Consider the following 24,999-nt stretch of genomic DNA (forward strand, 5'->3'; position numbering starts at 1 on the left):
CCATCACCACAATTACAGTCTATACTTTTTTTGTTGTTGTTTTGTTTTGTTTTGTTTTGTTTTTTTAATCCTCATCCGAGGACATTTTTCCATTTTTTGTACAGAGTGGGAGGGAGAGAGAGGAAGAGAGAGAGAGGGAAACATCGATGTGAAAGGGACACATCGAGTGGCTGCCACCCGCACGACCAACCAGGGCCGGGAACAAACTTCAACCGAGGTACATGCCCTTAGCGGGAACCGAACCCGGGTCTCTCCGGACCGCAGGCGGACGCTCTAACCGCTGAGCCAAACCGGCCAGGGCTACTGTCTATACATTTGACAAAATGAAAAGATTGAAGCTACAATGCCTTTGAAATCCATATGTTTTTATTAGCTCAGTATTTTTTCCATTTTTCCACATTGGCTTTCTTTCTTATAAATACTCTCTGTTCTACTCAAGCAGCCTGCTCATCATTCCCTATCATTCTATGTACTTATCTTCTCCTGGACATTTGTTTAGGCTAAACTTTCTGCCTAGAATGCCCTTCACTTTCAGAAGAAATGTAACGACTTGTCTAAATCTTACCCTTTCTTCAAGAAATTAAATTGTGCTTCCATGAAGCTTTCTAATTTCCCTTGATAATCATTCCCTTTTCCAAACTCTTATAACATGTATTATATATGAGTTTCCACTATAATTTATCTTTTAATGTATTTATATTCTCTTTCCTATATACTGCAAATGGAAATTTGATCTTTTACCTCTCGTTTCTTCAATTTTATTCTTATTTAATGAAAATTTATATAATTGATCATTTCTTTTCTTTTCTTTTTTTTTTTTTTTGGAAGGGGGAGGGGAATATTCCTAGTGTTTCCCTCAGTCCTCTGAGGGAAATTTCCTTCAATCCTCTAACTTTCTCTTATTGTGTAGTTTTAGAGGTTCAATTAGATGGCTCTTTTTTTTTTTGGCTTCGCCATGATTGCTATGATTTCAGAAATCACCAGCAGAAGCATAGTATGTTTGCTTGCTATCAGTCATTTTGGGCTGTCAGTGTATGAGCGCTCTTCCTGTGTTTTGGGAATTGCCTCTTATTCTCTGCCTCCTGCTTTCCACTATAAAAGTTGAAAACATCAAATCCTAAATTTCCACCATCCTTTGAAGCTAGGACCCCGCTTTTGATTCAGGAGCTAAAAGGGCAAACGGAATTTGTTCTGGTGGTGGTGGGTGGCAGTGGTGACATCCATTATCTAAGGGTGGCATTCAGTAGTGGTGGAGGCAGCATTGGAAGCTGTGCTGTCCTGTGTTTAGTTGCAGCAGTTATGGTGCCTTCACTAGGAAGCTTTGTGACATGATTTTGACAGTGGGCCTGGAGACCTGGTTTTCCACCCTTTCCAATAGCCATTCACAAAAAAAGTGGTTTCTTTTGTGAGGAACTAAGGAATTTGCCTGGTATGGTATCATAGGGCCTGGACTTAAAGCTGTGCAATGGGTTCTCGTTTTGACTGTCCCATGCAGTTTGACCTTGGGCGAATCACTTAAATACTCAGATTCAGATTATTTATTTCTAAAACAAGGGTGTTTTCAAGGTCTTTTAAGCTCTAAAATACTATTATTTTTGCTTCTGCTAAATTGGTCAATGGGATGGTAATGTGATCATCATTGGCTGCCAAACCCATCAGTGGATACCAGCAAAATTTTATTCCCAGTTATTTCAATATAGTATTGTTCTTTTCTATTCAAGCAATTCCAGGGTTCTTGTGCTTGTATTTAACACTATTGGTTAGCTAGTTTTTGCTGGTTATATATACTGCTTGCATCTTGACAGGTATAAAAATGTTGTTTTCCGTTTAGTGATCTGATTGAGGGGAAAAAATTTTTTAGGCACCAAAAGGTTTTGAGGTTTACATGGCAATGTTGATTCAGACAAGAGCTCCTTAATGGAGAGTTGAGGTTTGAAGTCATAACTTGTAAATATTACATTTTAATGCAGTATTATTGGTTGACAGATTCACAATTTAAAGAGACCAACCTTTTAATAGTTTTTAACATGTGCACAGTAGAAGAACTAATGTGAAATAGGTTTTCAGGAAAGCTAGCAATAAATGTGTTCTGGGTACAACCTCATTGTAGGATTATAGTTATTAGCTCTGCAGTTGTGTTTTTAAAAAAAGGAGAAGGGGGGAAAAAGGAGCTTAGAGGTTATCTACATTCAAACCTAACTTCAAATGGAAAGATTCTCCTTTGGCTTCCTGACCAATAATCTGTGTCTTTGCAAACACTGCATGAAAATAAAATGAGATCAACATTAATGTTGTCTTCCACCTTACATTAGTAAAATTGGATGATTTCTTTATGGTTTCATTTGGCACCATAACAAAAATTGGTAATATATTTTTTAAAATTTGGTCATACTGATCTCAGAAGCAGCAATGGACACTGGGTGGCCCAGTGAGGATGACAAGTATTTTATTGAGAGGGCTTCTCTTATTGCATCTTCCAGGGAAAAAGGTGGATGGAGTTTATTAATCAAGTCATTCAGATTCAGGTTGAACAAACATTTATTGAACTCCAAATATGTTAGGGACTTTTACCTATGTGACAATGGCAAGTTTTTTATTTAGTGCCAATTGCTATGGAGTTGCAATACAGTATTTTTATTTTCTTTTTATTGATTTTAGAGGGAGACGAAGTGAGAGGGAGAGAGAGAGAGAGAAACATGGGTGAGAGAGAACATTGGCCGCCTCCTTGGCCCAGAACCTGGGCATGTGTCTTGGCCAGAAATCGAACCGGCGACCTCTTGGTGCATGGGTCGACGCTCAACCACTGAGCCACACTGGCTGGACTATAATACAGTATTAAACAGTCCTACAGCAGTTTTCAGATTTAGCTGGAAATTTTAAAAATATTTAACTTTTAAATATTTAAAAAATTAATACACATGGAACAATTCTAAAATAGTTCAGGGCCAAACTGCAGTACTAATTATAATAGTGCAACAGAAGTTTAGATACAAAGATTAATGTGTACTGAAGGACTGGGGATCCTATGCAGTAGAGGTGGAACTTGATGGATCTACTTATAATATTTTAAAAGGGCAGTAGGATAGAGATGGGAAAACAAGTCAGGGAAAGTGTTGTGTCAGTTTCAAAGGAAGACCAAGAGAGAGGATGTGTATGGCATCTGCATGCAAGAGTGAAGAGAAGGAAATAATGACTGGACTGAGGTTGGTGTTACTGAGTCACATGGAGAAGTGGACAGTGAGGGTAGCGCTACATTAAAGGTAAAAGAGTTTGCCCTGGCTGGTTTGGCTCAGCAGTTAGAATGTCAGCCTGTGGACCAAGGGGTCGAGGGTTCGATTCCTGGTCAAGGGCACGTACCTGGGTTGCAGGTTTGATCCCTAGCCCCAGTGTGGAGTCGTGTGGGAGGCAGTTGGTGTGTCTCTCTCACACTGATGTCTCTCTCTCTCTTTCCCCTTTCCACTCTGTCTAAAAAGCAATGGAAAAATATCCTTGGGTGAGGATTAAAACAGACAAACAAACAAACAAACAAAAGAGGTAAAGAGTTTGTACTTGAAATAGACCATAAAAAGGTATGATAAACATTTGTTTCTAGAGCATATTAGAAAAGATTGTTTGGTGTATTCTCTTACATTTTCTTATGTTTTTCTTCAGACTCCCTCGAGCCCACTTATCAGCAGCTCCAGAAAATGAAACTGGACAAGAGTCCCTTTGTGGTCGTGTCTGTGGTTGGGCAGGAACTCCTGACAGCTGGCCATCATGGGGCCTCTGTGGTTGTCTTAGAAGCTGCTCTGAAGATTGGCACCTGCAGCCTCAAACTGAGAGGTTCCGTTTTCTCTGCCCTGAGCAGTGCTTATTGGTCCCTTGGAAATACAGAGAAGAGCACTGGATACATGCAGCAGGACTTGGATGTAGCCAAGACCTTAGGTAGAGTTATGCTTCTTCCCTTTATTTCAGTACAGGAAGGAAGTAAAGCTAATTAACCTGGTATAAATGGGAATAATATGTGAAAAGTGAGTGTGTCTCTAGAATAGTCTTTGTTTTAGAGCACTCAGGTCTTCAGGGTTTTTCCTATAACAAGGTACCAAGGCTCCCAAAAGGCCAAGAGACTTGAATGAACATATTTATTGCCCTCCATAGAGATTGTGGCCCACAGACATAATATCCCAAATGATAGTATTGGTGGGTGAATCTTTCATCATAATTTTAATTTTTTTCTACATTAGAATGCATCATCATTTCATTGGAAGAGACACTACTGTGCAGCAGTTTAGAGTGTGGACTTGGAGCCAGACTGCTGTGTTTAGAATCCTGGCTTTGCTACTTACTAGCAGTGTGACCTTCAGCAAGTTGCCTAAGCATTCTGTGCTGCCATTTCTCATTTGTAAAATAAATGTGGCTTATGATTATGATTATTGTTATTGTGATTATTCAAGGACTTGCAGGAATGTAGTAAGAGCAGGGATGTAGTGACTCTGCCATCAGCATACTTGTAAAGAAGCAATATATTATAGCAGGTTTGGAGTCAAACAACTGAACCAAAAAGCTGATGGTTGTTCAGAACCAAAATTCATTGGCAGAGCAATGAAGTGACTCAAACAGCAGCTGGTTTGTGTCTAGGTCTTTAACCTCTTATTTCCAGAACATTTATGTCCCTGACCGCATTTGTATGACAGCAATAGTTGTTAGCCAGAGATTCAAGTTCTAGGACCATAACCTCCCACATAGAGTCTTATAGAAGAAGAAAATACTTTTCTAAAAGAAGGCAAGTGAAATCTTAGCTAGTAAGTCTGTGGCTCTTAAATTAAGATGGCCATTATTTATTAAAATAATGCAATAACTAAGAGAAGTTTTATCTTTTTTTAAACCCAATCAGGTGACCAGACAGGAGAATGCCGAGCTCATGGGAATCTAGGCTCTGCATTCTTCTCCAAAGGAAACTATCGGGAAGCTCTCACTAACCACAGGCATCAGTTGGTGCTCGCCATGAAACTCAAGGATCGAGAGGTAGGAAGTTCACCTGTAGACCAAAATCTTTTTTTTTAAAACATGGAGTCTTTTTTTCTGTTCAGAATGTTTTAGGTACCTTAAAATATTACTTTCAGAAATGAATAACTATTGCTTCTGTCGTCATCAACAACCAGTTGTTGGGTATCTGCCACATATTGGCCTTGAGGATGTAGAGAAAAATAAGACATGGTCCTTGACCTTGGGATCTAATAGCTTGGTCAGATGCCTTGTTCTTATTCTATTCAAATGTGCTGTGGAGTAGACATATGTAAAATTAGCAAAAATCGATATCATCATGATATATTCATTAAATTAAAGGAGCACACATTATGCTTTATTTGAGATAGAGTATTATTACTGTAAACCCTTCACATTGTTTTTTTTTGGTGGAGTTTTAACTCAAGTGGTAGATGCATATTGAGTCTGATTGAGAGATTTGAATTGTAATGATAAAGAAATATCATCCTAGTCTTTATTAAAGAAAAGAAATGTAATATTCTCAGAGACTTGACATCTAGTGGATGTGACATGATGATAAAGTGTCTTCATAGTGGAAAGAGGTAGCATTTGGGGTAAGATAGACCCATATTTGAATTCCTGCTCTAGTACTTTGTAGCTCTGGAATCTTGGGAAAGTTATTACAGTGATACCTCGGTTCTCGAACGCCTCGGATTTCGACCAAATCGGTATTCGAGCAGGAGATTCGAGAAACTTTTGTCTTGGAATCCGAACAAATATTTGGAACTCGAACTTCCGAGATGAGCCGAGTTGAGCCGAATGGCGTTCATTCGGCCCAGCGCGCCTTGCTTGCGTCATCAGTGTGAGTGCAGAGAGAGAGTCACGCTTTGTGGAGAGAGTCACGCTTTGTGGAGAGAGTCACGCTTTACACTGAATTTAACCCTTAGACATACTGTACACTTTTATTTCTTGTTGAGACTTATGTTTTTCTACATATTATATACAAATTAGGCCAGTAAATAGGCATTTTCTGGGGCTTGGAACGAATTAATCCAGTTTCCATTATTTCCTATTGGGTTTCATTGCTTCGGTTCTCGAACAATTTGGTTCTCGACCGTCCTCCTGGAACGAATTATGTTCGAGAACCGAGGTATCACTGTACTTAACTCCTTTTTTTTTTTTTTAAGTTTTCTTCTGTTTTTTCCCCCCCTTCTTTTCCTTATTGAAAGCTGGCCGAGATTTTTCTATGTTTTTATTGATTTTTTTAGAGAAAGAGGAAGGGAGAGAGAGAGAAACATTAATGTGAGAAACATCCATCGGTCACCTCCTGCATGCCCCTACTGGGGGTCAAGCCCACAACCCGGGCATGTTCCCTGACTAGGAATCAATCTGGGACCTCTCAGTCCATGGGGCAATGCTCAATCCACTGAACAATACCAGCTGGGCACTTAACTCCTTTTTTTATTCAGAAAATGATGATCCTATTTTATTCCATATATAGTTGTGATAGGATTATTAATAATATATGTAAAGTATCTAGCACAATACCTAGAATTCCATAGTGGAATTGTGTAAATAGTAGCTTTTAATATAATATTTTAAATAAGGAACAGAAGGTTAATAGCAAAGACAATAATACATTTATAAATCAATCCATATGTTGGGAAATATGTTTATTTACATTTATATCTCAGAATTTCACTGTGGGACATTATTATGATTAATTATATTTTTTAAATGATCCAGCATCTTCAAGTCTCTAGAACCCTAGGAAAGAATAGAAGAAGAAAACAACCCGTGCTGGAATCTCCCCTTAGGAAGACTGAACCTCTATAAAGTCTTTCTTATCCGTGTAAGAAAAAGCCAGTGAAAGCTACCAAGGGCCATGAACTTTTGGCAATTTTATTCTCAAGAGAATTGCCTAAACACTTTTCTCTTTGCCTATTTACTCTTAGTTTACAAATAATTTTATCAGCCACATGATCTTATTTCTTGATGTTAAGAGAATGAAAAGAGGGATCAGACTTGTAGAGGCAGATAAACTGATGACATTAAGAAGTGAGGGTCAAGTTTAAGAACTAAAACAGCATAGTTGTCTAGATAGGGCCTTTTAGTCAAGAGTTGTATGTATGCTCTATTTTCCTAACCTTCAGGATGTGTATATTAGCCCAACTACTGGATAGGGTAGGAAGATTTTTAATTAGGGGTTTAGGATTGCCATAGGTATTAAAAAGAAGTGAAATTTGTCTGCCTTCCCTCTTCATAGGAGTGTAGTTTTCTATAGCCAATGTTATCTGGGTTTTATAAACCTTTTCTGTACAATAAGTTATGAAGAAATCATTGGCCCTGGTCAGTTTGGCCCAATGGTTAGAGTGTTGGCTCGTGGACCAAAGAGTCGCATGTTCAGTTTCAGTCAGGGGCATGTACCTCGGTTGTGGTTCGTCCCCAGCCCTGGTTGGGTTGTGCGGGAGGCAACCAGTTGATCTCTCTCTCTCTCTCTCTCCCCCCCACCCTCTCTCCCTGCCTCCCACTCTATCTACCTGATGATAAATAGAAAAATATCCTCCAGTGAGGATTAACAAGAAATTGAATTATAACAATGGAAGGGACTTTGAGATAATACTGATACCAATTCTCTCCCCCAAACCTTCCCATCTTAGAGGTGACCTCTCGTACATACCTTCTATTCCTCTTCTTTTGGCCTGTGTTTAACTACTACTGTAGTAGTTCACAGCCTGCCTATTGGGAAATCCCCCTTATCTATAGTAAGAGACTCTGAGATTGATTTTTAAAACTATTTCCTTCTCCTCTGGGGGTAGAGAGAGAATGTCCACCTACTATAATTAATGGTCTCTTCAAAGTTTGTGATTATCAAAACCCCAATAACTTTTACAACCCTCTTTTGGCTGTTCCCATCACCCTGGCCTACTGTGATTGCTGGTTAGCGATAGCTTGACCACAGCAGAAAACTCATTCTAGAATGTTCTGCTCTCGCCCATGTTTCTTCACCTTGTTGTCGAGGCATATTTATCCGATTTCTCGACTGACCTACAGGATTTCTCCTTTCTCTCACTGTGCATCTCTTCCCTATAATTATAGGGTACCATTCATTTTTTTTTTTTTTTTTTTTTTTTAATCCTCACCCGAGGATATTTCTCCACTCTTTGTACAGATAGAGTGGGAGGGAGGGAGAGAGAGAAACATCGACGTGAAGGGACACATCGAGTGGCTGCCACCCGCACGACCAACCAGGGCCGGGGACAAACTGCAACCGAGGTACGTGCCGTGCCCTTAGCGGGAACCGAACCCTGGTCTCTCCAGACCGCAGGCTGACGCTCTAACCGCTGAGCCAAACTGGCCAGGGCAAGGGTACCATTCATTTTATTGATAAATTTAATGTTTTCTTATCATTTCTCTCAATTTTTAAGGTTATATTTGAGTGCTGCTTCTTGCCTGTCTGCAGTTAACTGGAAAATTTCCATATGCCTAAAATTAGCCACCAGTTGTTAAGACTGGAGTTAATATTGATTCAGAACTTAAATGAATTTATAAAATATCTAAAGGGAACTCTTGCAATAATACATATTTTGTTTAGGTTCGAAGTTTTAGTTATGCAGTCTTCTGGGATTTAACTCAGTGAAGTGTGACATCTGCTTATGGAGCGCCATAGTTGTGCAGAGCTGAGGGTTCAGGATCTAGGTGGTGGCTGTGGGTCACTCCCCTAGAGGGACTTATAATCTCTTTGTAACAGAGCTTTAACACAGCAAAAATACTAAAACACTGCTTGAGCAATAAAAGATAATCTTTTAATCACTGTCAAGATTCTGGAATTCTAAAGGAGACAGAGACTGGTTGTATACTTGAGGAAGCTTTGTGAAACAGATGAAACTCAAGTTGACTCCTGAATGAGATATAGAAGTTGGTATTTGGGGATCTAAAACCTGGTCAACATATCAGTCTTGTTTTGCTTAATGATAAGATAATTCATGCCATTAACAAAGATTAGATATTTTCCACCATCTTATTCAGGCTCTTGAGTTATATAAAAGTAATATTTATTAGTTTTATTCAGTTACATTAGAAATGCAAGAAAATAACCAAGAATAAGCACCATCCTGTTAATATTTGAGGTATAATCTTTTGGTCATATATGCAGTTATAATTGTTTATATCTATTCAAACAAAAATTGAAATCCTGTTGTAATACTGTTTTATAACCTGTTATTTATTTATTTAAAATCTTTATTGTTGAATGTAGAATGTATTACAGATGTTCCACATTTTCCCCCCATTGACCCCCTCCTCCCCACCCCCACCTCCCTCCACCCCACCCCCACCCCCCTCCCGCCTATTCCCACACTATTGTCTGTGTCCATTGGTTATGCATATAAGTTCTTTGGTTTATTTCTTCCCACTTCCCAACCCCTTTCCCTTTGAGGTTTGTCAGTCTAGCAATGAATTTGTACTTCTTAATCCCTTCACCTTTTTCACCCATTCTCCCAAACAACTCCCATCTGGCAACCAACAAAATGTTCTCTGTATCTATGAGAATGTTTCTGTTCTACCTGTTCATTTTGTTTATAGATTCCATTGTTGATAGATATGTATTCATTGCCATTTTGTTTGTTCATATATTTTATCTTTTTCTTCAAAAAGACCCTTCATCATTTCATATAATAACAGTTTGGTGGTGATGAACTCCTTTAGCTTTTCCTTGTCTGGGAAACTCATATGGCCATCGATTCTAAATGACAGCTTTGCAGGATAGAGTAATCTTGATTGTAGGTTCTTGCTTTTCATCAGTCTGAATATTTCTTGCCACTCCCTTCTGGCCTGCAAAGTTTCTTTTGAGAAATCAGCTGACAGCCTTATGGGAACTCCCTTGTAGGTAACTAGCTGCCTTTCTCTTGCTGCTTTTAAGATTCTCTCTTTGTCTTGAACCTTTTGCATTTTGATGATGATGTGTCTTGGTGTGGGCCTCTTGGGGTTCATCTTGTTTGGGACTCTCTGTGCTTCCTGGACTTGTATGTCTGTTTCCTTCACCAAGTTAGGAAAGTTTTCTGCCATTATTGTTTCAAATAGGTTTTCGATTTCTTGTTCTCGCTCTTCTCCTTCTGGCACCCCCAAGATGCGAATGTTGGCACGCTTGAAGTTGTCCCAGAGGCTCCTTACACTATCCTCATTTTTTTGGATTCCTTTTTCTTTTTCTTGTTCTGATTGGGTGTCTTTTGCTTCTTTATATTCCAAATCGATGGTTTGCTTCTTGGATTTACGTACTCTAGTATTGAAGCTGTGTAAATTATTCTTTATTTCAGTTAATGCCTCCTTCATTTCTGACTGTGCATCCTTCAATTCTGACTGGTCCTTTTTTATGCTCTTGAGGCCCTCACTAAGTTCACTGAGGTTCTCACTGAGTTCATTGAGGATCCTTATAAGCAGTATTTTGAACTCAGCATCTGTTAGGTTGCTTATCTGCATTTCGCCTCGTTCTTTTCTTGGGGTTTTGTTCTGTTCTTTCATTTGGGACTTGCTTCTTTGTCTCCTCATTTTGGCTGCCTCCCTGTGTTTGTTTCTGTGTATTACTTAACAAGAGGTATGGGGCTAGCTGAGACCAGATGCTGATCGTTTGAAAGAATTTAGGAAAAACCTGAAGCAGGATCCAAGACAGGCCAATCCTATAGTTAACCAACTAGCAACAGCTTGGGTGGGCCTGAAAGTTGGGCGGGGCGGGGCCTCAGGGAGTCACCAGGGTGGGGCTACCAGTGTGAGCCAGGTTGCTGGAGTCCCAGATATGGTGGCTGTCTGCTGCCCCATGGAAGGGCTCACCAAAGGAACAAAGGCCTCTGACAGCACGTTTGTCCCGCAGAAAGCCTCCTCTCCAGCCCTCGCTCCAGTGCCAAACAGCTCAGTTCTTCCCTGTTTGTCTCTGGTGCCCCTCGAGCTGCTTCCCCTCCAAGCCTAGAGGGAGAAAGTCCGATAAGTTCACGGGCCCTTTAAGGAGCTGCCTGGGGCTCTTTAAGGAGCTGTCTGGGGCTCTTTAAGGAGGTGCCTGGGGCCTCAGTTCCTGCTGGTTTTTCAAGCCAGAAGTTATGGGGACTTCTCTTTCTGGCACTGGAACCCTGAGCGAGGTGCCTGGTGTGGGACGGGGACCCCTCAGTCCTGAGGGAGGACCTTCCCAGCCAAAGTATCCTCCTGATTTTTATCCACCACACTTGGGTGTGGGACTAGCCCGTCTCGCCACCGGCCCTCGCACCTCTGCCCCTCCTACCAGTCTAGATGTGGCTGCTGCTTTAATTCCGTAGTTGTAGGACTTTCATTCAGCTTGATTTCAGGCGGTTTTGAATGATGGTTGTTCTGTAGTTTAGTTGTAACTTTGATGTGGTTGTGGGAGGACGCGACACCTACCTATGCCGCCATCTTGACCGGAAGTCCTATAACCTGTTTTTTAAATTAATATTTTCCCACTGTGGAAAACAATATGGTGCTTTCTCAAAAAATTAAAAATGGAATTGCCATTTGACCCAGTGATTCCACTTCTAGGAATATATCTTAAGAAGCCTAAAACACCAATCAAAGAATATATGCACTTCTATGTTCATAGCAGCACTGTTTACAAAAGTTAACACCTGGAAACAACCCAGGTGTCCATTAGTAGATGAGCCAGTCAGTAAAATAAGCCAGTCAGTAAAAGACAAGTACCATGTGATCTCAGTTATTTATAGATTATCATGAACAAAATAAGCTGTCGATCAAAAACAGATCCCAAGTCATGGAAGTAGGGAACAGAATGACAAACTTCAGAGGGATGGGGGTGAGGAGGTAGGAAGAGATAAAACAAAAAACTTACATGCATATATGCACAACTAATGGAACAGACATTAGTTTAGGGAAAGCAGGAGGAGAGTGGGAGTGAGGAGGAGGGGTGTCAATGGGGGGGAGGGGGACAAGGGGACATCTCTAATATTTTCAACAATTAAAAAAAATATGTCCGGCCGGTGTGGCTCAGTGGTTGAGCAGCGACCCATGCGCCAAGAGGTTACTGGTTCAATTCCCAGTCAGGACACATGCCCAAGTTGTGGGCCTGATCCCCAGTGGGGGGGCATGCAGGAGGCAGCCAATCGATATTCTCTCTCATTGACGTTTCTGTCTCTCTCTCCCTCTCCTTTCCTCGCTCTCTAAAATTAATAAAGGAAAAAAAAAATTGTCCTGACCAGTTTTGCTCAGTGGTTAGAGCGATGGCCCGCGGACCGATGAGTCACAGGTTCGATTCCTGTCAAGGGCACGTACCTTGGTTGTTCATCTCAGCCCTGGTCAGGTTGTGTGGGAGGCAACCAGTTGATGTGGCTCTATCACATTGATGTTTTTCTCTGTTTCTCTCTCTCTCTCTCCCCCTCCATCCCACTCTATCTGATGATAAATGGAAAAATATCCTTGTTAAAGAATTAAAAAAAAAAAATTGACCTCACAAAGGCTGAATCTTTTCTTCAGGTCTCCCAGCAATGTATGAAAGGTTTTATTTCCGTTCACTAGCTAACACTAGGTATTGCTATTAAAACTAAAAAGCCAATAGAAAACCCTAAAGACTCCATCAGAAATCTATTAGACTTAATAAATGAATTTGGCAAAGTAGCAGGATACAAAATTAACGTCAAGAAATCAACGGCATTCTTATACACCAATGATGAACTCACAGAAAGAGAAACTAAAAAGACAATCCCATTTGCCATCGCAGCAAAAAAATTAAGATTCCTAGGAATAAACTTAACCAAAGAAGTAAAGGACCTATTTGTAGAAAACTACAGGTCATTGAAAAAAGAAATAGAGGAAGACATAAAAAAGTGGAAGCATATACCTTGTTCATGGATTGGAAGAATTAACACCATTAAAATGGCCATACTACCCAAAGCAATCTATAGATTCAGTGCAATCCCCATAAAAATACCTACGACATACTCCACAGAACTAGAACAAATACTCCAAAAGTTTATATGGAACCAAAAAAGACCCCGAGTAGCCACAGCAATTTTGAAAAAGAAGAACAAAGTAGGAGGGATCACATTACCAGATTCCAGGTTATACTGCAAAGCCACTATAATCAAAACAGCCTGGTACTGGCACAAGAACAGGCACATATATCAATGGAACAGAATAGAGAACCCAGAAATTGACCCAAGACAGTATGCTCAATTAATATTTGACAAAGGTGGCAAGAGCATACAGTGGAGTCAAAACAGTCTCTTCAATAAATGGTGTTGGGAAAATTGGACAGCTACTTGCAAAAGAATGAAGCTAGTAACCAGTGGACTTGGACAACAAAGCCAGGGATGCGGTGGGGGGGATATGGAGGAGGGTTTCAGTGGGTAAAAAAGGAGAAACATCTGTAACAAAAATAAAATTAAAAAAAAAAATGAAGCTAGAACACAAACTTGCGCCATACATGAGAATAAACTCAAAATGGATAAAAGACTTAAATGTAACTTGTGAATCCATAAAAATTCTAGAAGGAAATGCAGGCAACAAAATATCAGACATCATACACAACAGAATTTTCACTGATACATCACCTAAGGCAACAGAAACAAAGGAGAAAATGAACACATGGGACTACATCAAACTCAAAAGTTTCTGCACAACAAAAGAAACAACCATCAAAACGGAAAGGGATCCCACTATATGGGAGACCATAATCGCCAATGATGCATCAGATAAGGGTTTAATTTCCAAAATATATAGAGTGCTCATACAACTCAACAAAAGGAAGACAACCCAATTAAAAAATGGACAGAGGATCTAAATAGACACCTCTCCAAACAGGACATACAAATGGCCAAGAGATATGAAGAAATGCTCAACATCACTAATCATTAGATAGATGCAAATTAAAACAACTTTGAGGTATCGCCTCACACCTGTCAGAATGGCTGCCATCAACAAATCATCAAACAACAAGTGTTGGCAAGGGTGTTGAGAAAAGGGGACTCTAGTACACTGCTGGTGGGAATGCAGACTGGTGCAGCCACTGTGGAAAACACTATGGTGTTACCTCAAAAAGTTAAAAATTGAACTGCCATTTGACCCGGTGATCCCACTTCTAGGAATATACCCTAAGAAGCCTGAAACACCAATCAGAAAGAATGTATGTACCCCTATGTTCATAGAAGCATTATTTACAATAGCTAAGATCTGGAAACAACCCAAGTGTCCATCAGCAGATGAGTGGATTAAAAAGCTGTGGTACATGTAAACAATGGGATACTATGCAGCTGTAAGAAAGATCTCTTATCCTTTGAGATGGCATGGAAGGACCTGGAGAGTATTATGGTAAGCGAAACAAGCCAAGCAGAGAAAGACAAATATCACACGATCTCACTTATTTGTGGAATATAATGAACTAAACAAACTGCTGAACAAAATTAACCCGGAGACATAGAGGTGGGGTACAGACTGACAAGCCTCAGAGGAAGGGGGGTTTGTGGGGGAAGAGATGAACCACAGTACTTACATGCATGTATGCATGACCAAAGAACATAGACAACAAAGCTGGAGATGGGGTGGGGGGGAAGGGGAGGAGGGTGTCAGTGAGGGAAAAATGAGAAACATCTGTAACAAAAACAAATTAATAAATAAAAAATAAATAAATAAATTTAAAAAAATAAAAGAAAGAAAAAAAACTGAAAAGCCAAAATGATATGTAAAAGAAAAACCTGGTATTTTATTGTTTTAATTTGCGTTTCTTTGATTTCTGTTAGGGTTGACTACTTTTAAAAATGTTCTTTTGTAACAATTTTATACTCATATTTTTTTTTATAAGGAACTTCAATACTCAATCTATATTTTTCTTTTGTGATATTCATTATTTTATATTGATCCGATTCTGGGCATTGCTGTATCATCCCACTGAGCTATTGGGCAATTTGAGGTCTAATATACAGTTTTAATTATTTTGTTGCTTTATAATACATTTTACATCTGCTATCAGTCTCATACCAATATTCTTTTAAAAAATATTTAGGATGTTCCTTTCTTCCCCTGCCCCCTGCAAGCGAACTTTAAAATTACTTTGTCAAATTTTGGAAACTCTTTCATTGGGATTTTTATTGAAAAATGTATTAAATTTACATATTAATTATGGATAAATTGAAGCCTTTTCAATAGTCAATTTTCTATTCAGGAGCCTAGTCTGTTTCTTTCTTTCTTTTTTTTTATCCTCACCTGAGGACATTTTTCCATTTTTTTGTTCAGATAGAGCGGGAGAGAGAGAGATGGAGAGAGAGAGACGGAGAGAGAGAGAGAGAGAGAGAGACAGAGAGAGAGAGAGACATCGACGTGAAAGGGACACATCAAGTGGCTGCCACCTGCATGACCCAACCAGGGCCGGGGGCAAACTGTAACCGAGGTACATGCCCTTAGTGGGAACTGAACCCAGGTCTCTCGGGACCACAGGCTGACGCTCTAACCACTGAGCCAAACTGACCAGGGTTAGTCTATTTCTTTTATACCCCTCACTGATTCACACTTTTTTTTTATCCTCACCCGAGGACGTTTTTGCCTTTATCTTCAGATAGAGCAGGAGGGAGAGAGGGAGGAAGAGAGAGAGAGAAACATCCATGTGAGAGAGACACCAATCGGCTACCACCCACACAACCCCAACCAGGGCCTGGGGCAAACTGCAACCGAGATATGTGCCCCTAGTGGGAACTGAACCCAGGTCTCTCCGGTCTGTGGGCTGACACTCTTAACTGCTGGCCAAACTGGCCAGGGCTGATTCACACTTTTGTGGAGATTTCTCCCTAGACATTTAATGCATCTCTTTGGAAATGGGATGTTTTTTCATTGTGTGTTTTTAAAAACCTAGTTATTAATGACACAGAGAAGGTGTTTATTTTGCGTATTTTGTTATTGGCCATTGGAAAATTCTTTATTAGAGCTAATAATTTTTTTGCTTATTTCTTTGGATTTTTCTGTGATGGAAATTTTATGCAAATAATGGTAATTTTGCACATTTCTTTTCTACTTGTTTTCCTTTGAATTATTGGGTGTATTAGAACTTTGAGAACTTTCTCAAAAAACAAAAGGTGTACCAAAAAGCATACCCACTGGAGTATAAAAAGTTCAGAGAATGTACTTTTTCATGGTTATACTACTCTTGTATCTGTGACCTCAAATTGTACCTTGGTTTTCCTTTTGTATTATAGTTGATTCTTTTTTTTTTTTTGACCAATACAAAAGTTTATTTCACAAAAATCCAATGTGAAAATGGACACAATTCTATTTTTATATTGTGGCAAAACAGGTGCTGTGGAGAGGGGACATGTGGAAGCAGCTGATTTCTCTGGTGAACACAGCCATTCTTTATACCCGTTCCAAGGCTTCTCACATGATGATGCTGTTTCCTCGTATTACCACCATTCTAATGTTGTTCTGTTGCCCACTAGTTGCCATCTCCACACATTCATCTGTCACAAGATTCATAAAGGGATCAAATCTCCACAATATTCCTTGGACATGTCTGCCACCATTTAATTTCAATGACAACTTCTTGTCCATAAATTTTTTAACTCGGGAGGGTGAGCTTTGCTGATTGCGTCTAAGAGAACTCGAAAACAGCTCCGAACGTAGTAGTGGCCTCCCGCGGTATGCCCGGCGTTTTGTGTCTGGCCTATAGTTGATTCTTGAATGACGACGAGCTTAGGGGCCCTGATCCCTATGCAATAGAAAATCTGAGTATAACTTGACTCCCCAAGAACTTAACTACAATTGTCCCTCAGTATCCACTGGGAATTGGTACCCCCCCCCCCCATACCACAGCCCCTGCAGGGATGTTCAAGTCCCTTATATAAAATGGCAGAAGAAGTGCATACAGCCAGCCCTCCCCAACCACGAATTTAGAAAAGCAGTAATTTTGGTCTGTGGTTGGTTGAATCCACCAATGCGAAACCCAGGGATGCTGAGTGCTAACTGTACTTTTTTTTTTTTTAATCTTCACCCGAGGACTTTTTTTCATTTTTTGTTCAGAGAGAGTGGGAGGTAGAGAGAGGAAGAGAGAGAGAGAAACATCGACGTGAAAAGTACGCATCGAGTGGCTGCCACCCGCACAACCCAACCAGGGCCGGGGACAAACTGCAACCGAAGTACATGCCCTTAGCAGGAACCGAACCCGGGTCTCTGGACCGCAGACCGACCTCTAACTGCTGAGCCAAACCGGCCAGGGCCTGACTGTATTTTTATTGAAAAAAAATCCACATATAAGTAGACCCACAAAATTTACATCCTGGTTGTTCAAGGGTCAGCTCTATTTTGATAGTGAAATAAAATATGGTAAACTGCCTTTTAAAGTAAAAATTGACCACTGTGAATGCTATGTCTGGTGAGGATACCAAGCTGCATCTTTCTGCCTCTTACATCTTTGGCTATAATACCTTTAAAATTTGTTCCTAAGTAGCAGGATAACAGTCTGAAACCACTTTGTCCACTTACCTTAAAGAACAATAGGTGTGGTTTTTAAAAAATATACAATTACTCAGATATATACCTTCTCCATAGGATTTTTCATTCTAACTAACCTTCTATCTGTTTTAATGGTTTCAAAATTAATTTCAGGTGTCCTAAGAGACCTTCCTATGAGCTAATATTAATTGTCAGAAGAGTACATAAAGTATATTGTACTAGAGACCTTATTCTCTATTTTAGGGAATCTGATATGCAAATATGCTGATGACTCTGAAATCATTTTCATCGGTCTGATTTCTCTCCTGAGCTTGATTCATATTTCTTTATTCAACTGCCGCCTGGACACCCACCTTCAATTATTTGTTTTTGATTTATTCTTAATCTGTACCTACTTCTACATTCACACTTGTCCTGTTGCCCCCACCACCTCACTCTCATGTGTGGTTTGTTACTGGCTTTTCTTTTTTTCTATAATAGAAATCTCTTTTGTGGTTCCTTCCTTCTGCCATCTTTTGCCAGGACATTGCAAAAGCGTTTATTTTAGTAACCTTCTCTCCGAACTTTTCACACTTTTTAACACTCTTCTATAAGCAAAGGAGAGATGGTGTCTACTATTTGGGACTATGAGAGTAGCTTGAAACTGCTGCCAAAAGTAGATAATTTCAACTGGTTGAGAGTGTGAATTTAGATATTAGACAAACCTGGACTTGAACTTCAGCTTGGCTACTTATGTGTGATCTTTAAAATTATATAACTTTTCTAAGTGTGATGAACATGTGAGTTTCCAATTTTTGGCTATTATGAAAAAGCTCTTATAAATAGTCATATATATATATACATATATATACACATACACACACATATATACACACACGCATATGTATGTACACACACACACACACACACTTTGGTAGATATCAGCATTTATATCTGTTAAGTGTTTGATCATACATGTGTTTAGATTTATTTGATTTTATCAGTTTTCCAAAATAGTTGTACTAAGTTATGTCATCAGCAATGTGAAGAATTTCTAAGCTTTAATAAAAACATAAAGAAAAAGGTATATGGAAACGCAAATGTCTGAGTAAATAACTGTATGTGTAGTTAGATTAAGGAAATAATTCTGATAGTACTACTATGCTTTTTGTTGTAAGAATTAAATGAGTTAGTTCATATAAGGTGCCTGCTTAGCACAGTGTCTGAGATGTAATAAGGATTCAAAAAAGGTGCTGTACTACTATTATGGGCATTATAATTATCATCATTTAATGATTCTTATGAAAGTTGCGTATGCCTGTGTCATATCAGTGTTTATTTTAGTGTAAAATTTTTTTCCCTAGATATTCAAGTAAACTGGACGCCCTTGGAATAAGTGTTGTTTATTTTGTTAGGTGGCTTTGCATAACTTTTGTCACACTGGAGTATGTAAATATTTTAATTTGTGAAATCTGTTTTAACTCTGCCCTGATTCTGGTTTCTTCTCTATCCAGTCCCTTGCCTATAGAGCTCTGGTTAGCCTTCTAAAATTTGTTCTGGTCATGTAATTTTTCTGATTAAAAGCCTTTGACAGCTCTCTGTCACCTCCAGGATAAAGGCCAAACCCATCTAGAAGTTTTCACATTACTTTTCTTTAACTACTCTGTATGTCATACACCTTATAATCTGTTCATGTGTCTACTTGCCATACTTTGTTAAACATGCCTATACTTTACCCTTCATATCTTTATTCATTCTGTTCCCTTTGAATAGAAGACCCCCATCTTTGAACCCTCAGCCACGATTTCCTTATTCAAGTTTAGTTGAATTTCACTGCTACACTAAAGTTCTCTTTCTCAATTTCCAGCCTGTCTACCTAATATTATACAAATGTCGATGAAGTTCAATAAGCCAGAGAGACATATATGTAGAATCTAAAAAAACAACAACAAATGAGCCCAGCCGGTGTGGCTCAGTGGATTGAACTTCCTCCCATGCACTGAGAGGTCCCAGTTCCATTCCTGGTCAGGGCACATGCCTGGGTTGCAGGCTCAATCCCCAGAAGGGGGTGTGCAGGAGGCAGCTGATTGATCTTTCTCTCTCACATTGATGTTTCTATCTCTATCTCCCTTCCTCTCTCTCTAAAAAAATCAAGAAAAACTATAAAAATAAAAATGTGAAAAATAAATAAATAAAATATAAAAAATAAATGAAGCAACAAAATGTAACAGAAACAGACTTGTAGATATAGAGAACAAACTGATGTTTGCCAGAGGGGAGGGGCATAGGGGGATGGGTAAAAATGATGAAGGGGAATAAGAAGTACAAACTTGCAGTTATAAAATAAATAAGTCATGGGGATGTAATGTACAGCACAGGGAATATAGTCAATAATATTGTGATAACTATATAATGAAAGATGTATGGATATTAGACTTATTGTGATGATCACATCGTAAGGTATATAAATGTAGAATTACTGTGTTGTATAGTATTGTACTAGTATTGAAACTAATATAGTATTGTATGTCAACTATAATTTTAAAATGTGAGTAGTTTGAATTGAAATGTGCTTTAAATGTAAAATGCACACTGGACTCAAAAACTTAGAATGAAGAAAGATAGTAAAGTATCATTACAAAGTTTTTATATTGATTACATATAGTGGTAATATTTTGGCTACATTCGATTAAATAAAATATATTATTAAAATTAGTTTTACTCTTCTTGATTTACATTTTTATGTGGTTACTGGAAAGTTTAAATTATGTTTGTATTATACAGCATGGCTATAGCCTATTTTTTCTTATGATTTGGTTTTTCAAATGTTGGAATATGCTATCATTTTCCAATATTTTTCCCCACTTAATAGTGTCGAACCTCTTTTTATGTCAGCACCTACAGAACAACTACATTCTTTTGAACTTCTGTGTAGTGATATGTATTATGGATGTACCATTCATCTGTTGAAGGAATGTTCAGGGAGGTGATTTTTTTTCCCTTTTACAAATATGGTTTCAGTAAAAAAGACCTTGTTTAAATCTCTTTGTTGTTTTTCTTTATCACCTGAGGACATTTTTTTGTTGTTGTTCAGAGTGGGAGAGAGAGAGGGAAACATTGACGTGAAAGGGACACATTGAGTGGCTGCCTCCTGCACGACCCAACCAGGGCCAGGGACAAACTGCAACCGAGGTACATGCCCCTAGTGGGAACCAAACACGGGTCTCTCTGGACCTCAGGCCGCTGCTCTAACCGTTGAGCCAAACCAGCCAGGGCTAAATCTCTTTGTATACATTTAGGATTAGAGTAGTGTCTAACAAGTGGGATGGCTGGGTGAACAGGTATTATACATATTTTAGATTAAAAGGTTTTTCCAAAAAGGCTGTTCTAAACCTATAAAACTTGATATTAATCTAAGACTTTTTTTTTCAATTGATTGACAAACCATAGCCATGGTAATACCTCAGGTGCACTTATTGTTTGTTTATTTATTTATAATGGTGGTCTTCTCCCCCCTGTTTAATTAGCAGCTTCTGGAGGGAAAGGAAAAGTTTGATATTCTCATTCATTCATTCATTTACTCAACATATGCTTACTGGGTGTTTACTGTGTTTCAGGTGCTATAATGACTTTGGGTATAAAGATGAATATGCCATTGTTCTTGCCCTCAAGGAGCTCAAATCTTATGGCACACCTCCTTATAGTGTTCCAGTCCAGTGTTGGGGATAAATGTTTTTCGGCCTGGAGGAAACTCATTGAGGGCTTACAGTAGGTAAAGAGTGCTCCCCTCCTCTTGGTGCTTATGAATGATGGTCTTTGTTTTACTCAGACCTGAAGAAGAAGTTTATGAAGCCCAGTAGTAAATGCCAACTATGCTTACTCATCTTTTCTTTTTTGCACTTACTTTGCTGTCAGGAACTAAAATCTAAAATTCACATTCAGTAAGGATAATTTTTGCATTCTGATAATGCTTCCCACATAAAATACCTTTTAAAGTGAAGTTTCATTCATTGTGTTCTTGAAGATTAAAGGTAAATCATAATCATTATCAATTTATGACACCTGTGGATTCACAGGAACAGTTACCCCCCCCCCCCCCAAAAAAAAAAGACTACTTGACTTTGTGAGAAAACCGAGTCTTCTAGATTTCTGGATTTTTTTTAGGATGTGGCTACAGGAAATTCATTAGATGATTTTTGATGACATCATCCTGACCATAGCACTTTCTCCAAAAGCAATGCTATTTTTCTTGGACCTTTTTGCAGACATTTTCTACACCATGTATATTAACATATTATTAATGCTAATATGAAATCCACAGAAAGGTTTATGGGGTGTGTGTGTATGAGAAAGAAACAGAGAGACAGAGACAGAGAGAAAGAATGTAGTGAGATAATTGTTTTACTTCCAGTAGTACAGGAGAGTGGGTTAAAAGGTAAAAAGTATTCCATTTTAGCTGAGAACCATATCCTCATAGGGAGTATTAAGTTCAGAAAGGGAATTCTTGACAACCGTTTCAGTGGTGTGTATCACAGGCTTTTGAGAAACAAATAATATTATTAAGCTGTAACTCTTAAAATCACTGAAGACTGTAGGATTTGGAAAATAGACACTTGTAGGATATAAATTTTTTTAAAAAATCCTCACTGGAGGATAATTTTTGCATTGATTTTTACAGAGAGTGGAAGGGAGGGAGGGAGGGGGAGAGAGAGAGATAGAGAGTGAGAGAGAAACATTGATGTGAGAGAGACACGTCGATTGGTTGCCTCCCACACGTGCCCCAAGCTTCAGCCCAGGTACTTGCCCTTGACCAGGAATTGAACCTGTGACCCTTTGGTCCTTAGGCTAATGCTCTAACCACTAAGCAACACCAACCAGGGCTATATGTAAATTAAAAAATAAATATTGAATTCTAGTTAGTGATATACATGCTGTGGTATTTGAGGAGAAAATATACTACTGTCTGAAACTTTAAGTTGTATCAAAAAACAGGTTGATGAAAAGATGTATAGATATGTGATAAAACACATTTATTAAAATGTTAATAATTGCAGTATCTCAATGTAGATATATAGGTATTCACTGTATAATTCTTTAAACATTTCTGTATCTTTGTAATTTTTTTACCATAAAATATTAGAAAACAAAAAACAGAGGATTTGGTGAAAGAGTGATAAGCAGTAATTCTAGTGATCAGACTGCTTGGTGTCACCCATGTGGAATAAACTTCACTGGATGCCCCTGTCTCTGCCCCACCCCCACCTCCACCCTACTCCAAGAAAACAAACACACAGCATAACTCCCTTCTCTTTCCTGGATATACATACATATCATATCCTGGGACAACAACACAGCAAAATGTTCATATGTGGGTGAAACCAGGTTTAACTAAATGTCAGAAATGGATGCACTGAACAATATCAGCCTTGTAGGACAGTTGGTATAGCACGAGCGGAAGGGAAGAGTGGCAGCATATAGCCATCTCTGCTTAAGTGAAGGTGGCAGTGCTCGTCTTCGTTGCACGGCCAGTAGCCTTTTCTTACAGCATTGCTGTGGGGAGCCACCTTTTTCTTGCCAAAAGATGGTAGGATGGGACAGGGAGTAAGACATAGATCTCATGGGAAAAGTACTTCATGCAGTTTATTAGAAATCACCACAGCTAAGCCTTTTATTTTATCTTAAGAAATAAGAAGCCAATAGAAATGACTTGACTTGCCCAAGTTCAAGTGAATTACTTGAGTTTGTTTAATTTAGGAATTGTTTTCTTTTGTGATTAAATGTGGCACTTCTAAAGATCCTAAATTAGTTAATTTCTCAAGAATGATACAATTTGTGGAATATTAACTGAGTCCTCATTTAAAATGATGACCAGTGATAACGAATTATTATATGTATGTGATTAATGTTTACAAATACATTTCTTATACATTTTTATATTTATTTATTTATTGCACTTATCTTCAGATTGAGCAGGAGGGAGAAAGGGAGGAAGAGAGAGAAACATCAATGTGAGAGAGACACATCGAGTGGTTGCCACCCACATGACCCTAACCGGGACCGAGGACAAACTGCAACCAAGATACATGCCCTTAGCAGGAACCGAACCCAGGACTCTCTGGTCCATGGGCCGACGCTCTAACTGCGGAGCCAAACTGGCCAGGGCTTCTTATATATTTTTAATGTTATTCTTACAAAAACCCAGAGCAAGTATTTGCATTTCAGGAATAGATTTTTAGACAGTTTAATATACTTCAGTAATTTCCCAGAGAGATGGGCTCCCTGGGCTATACCAAAAGCCTTTTTCTTGATAATACATGTGGTACCATTATTAGGGACTATGAACTGAACCAAGAGCTTACTAAGAGATTTGAGCATAAAGAGTCCAAATTAAAGGACTCAGACAGATAGAATCTGACATATTGGAGACTGGAGTATTATCTAAGGACTAAGAGGCATTTGAGTGCTATTGTTCCTGAAGATGACAATCTGTAATGCTGAGATGCTGTCATTATAGTGTGATGGGTGGCAAGCTGCTCCAACAGAAAAGCTTCTGGATTAATTTATACTTCCTTGGTTTTTAACTTTGGACTTAACTATGCTGGAGACCATGGAAACTTGGAGAAACTGAAGCAAATTGGTGGTATTCCTGTTTTATAGATGATAAAATTAAGGCTTAAAGAGGTATGGGTCATTTTGCTTTAGGCCACATAGCTTGTAAGTGTTAGAATCTTGGTTTTGGAAAGCAATATGAAGTACATTCTGCTTGCTACTTGGAATAGAATCTTTTGGTAGAAATCATTAATCCTTGCTAAAATGAAACCAATTCTGTGTCCAGTTTTTTAAAAGATAATTTTCAGAAAACAAACAGCAGCAAAACCATAATTTCTTACAGTTCATTTTAATTTTGTAAGAACATCACTGAGGTTTGTTTAATTTTATGTCATTGTGGGTTAGAACAATTAAAATCTGATGAGAATAGGTTGTATGAACAATGCCCTTCCCATCTACTGCTACAAGTGATACAATTAGGAATCCTTTCTTATTTTCAGTATTACTTCACTATCAAAAACGTCTGTTTTCAAAGCAGTAATCAGAATCTTTTATTCTTCCTGAATAAAAGCATTTTCCTCTAATTACCATAAAACATGTATGGATTTCAAAGTTCTTTTCTCCAGAGAAATTAACATCCCCCCAAAATTATCATTGAATTGCTTATTGCTCTCATTCCTTAATCTACATTCTTCTACCAACTCACTAACCAGGTGTCCAGTGGTTTCAGGAGGTGTTAGAACATGTCTTTGGGCCTTTCCTGGAAGTAGAGGTTGAGAGTGCTTTGAATCTTCTAAATTTTACCATTTCAATCTCTGATAATACTTTACTAGTTAATTAGTTAATTAAATTAACTGATTCTATTTAGAATTTGTAATAATTGGTTAAGCCTAAAGTTTTACCTTTTAATTAGCTTCTAGGAGGTCTTATTAGGCATTTCAAGGGTCTTAAATGATTACAGGATGAATAAAATCCTTAAGATAATAAACACTTTCCAAATCTCTAGAAATATTAGGCATATAAAGAATTAAGTTTGCTGACCTGAATTTATAAGCAGAG

At 38.6% G+C, this 24,999-nt stretch overlaps 2 protein-coding genes across 2 annotated transcripts in view; one reads left to right on the plus strand and one right to left on the minus strand.

Moving 5' to 3' along the window:
* The window catches only part of LOC118640270 (tetratricopeptide repeat protein 28-like), a 322,295-nt gene extending 301,132 nt beyond the window's left edge, over window positions 1-21,163 (plus strand). Inside the window, exons 3-5 of the mRNA XM_036277219.1 lie at window positions 3,652-3,924; window positions 4,874-5,004; window positions 21,009-21,163. Of these exons, the coding sequence (XP_036133112.1) occupies window positions 3,652-3,924; window positions 4,874-5,004; window positions 21,009-21,017 (413 nt within the window). The 3' untranslated portion in view covers window positions 21,018-21,163. The remainder of the gene's footprint in view (window positions 1-3,651; window positions 3,925-4,873; window positions 5,005-21,008) is intronic.
* LOC118640271 (small nuclear ribonucleoprotein G-like) lies at window positions 16,339-16,512 on the minus strand. The gene has a single exon (XM_036277221.1). The coding sequence runs from the start codon at window positions 16,510-16,512 to the stop codon at window positions 16,339-16,341; it is 174 nt and encodes a 57-aa protein (XP_036133114.1).
* Window positions 21,164-24,999: the final 3,836 nt, after the last annotated feature.

This window comes from Molossus molossus, unplaced genomic scaffold (assembly GCF_014108415.1).
Source record: "Molossus molossus isolate mMolMol1 unplaced genomic scaffold, mMolMol1.p scaffold_m16_p_22, whole genome shotgun sequence".
Taxonomy (NCBI): Eukaryota; Metazoa; Chordata; class Mammalia; order Chiroptera; family Molossidae; genus Molossus; species Molossus molossus.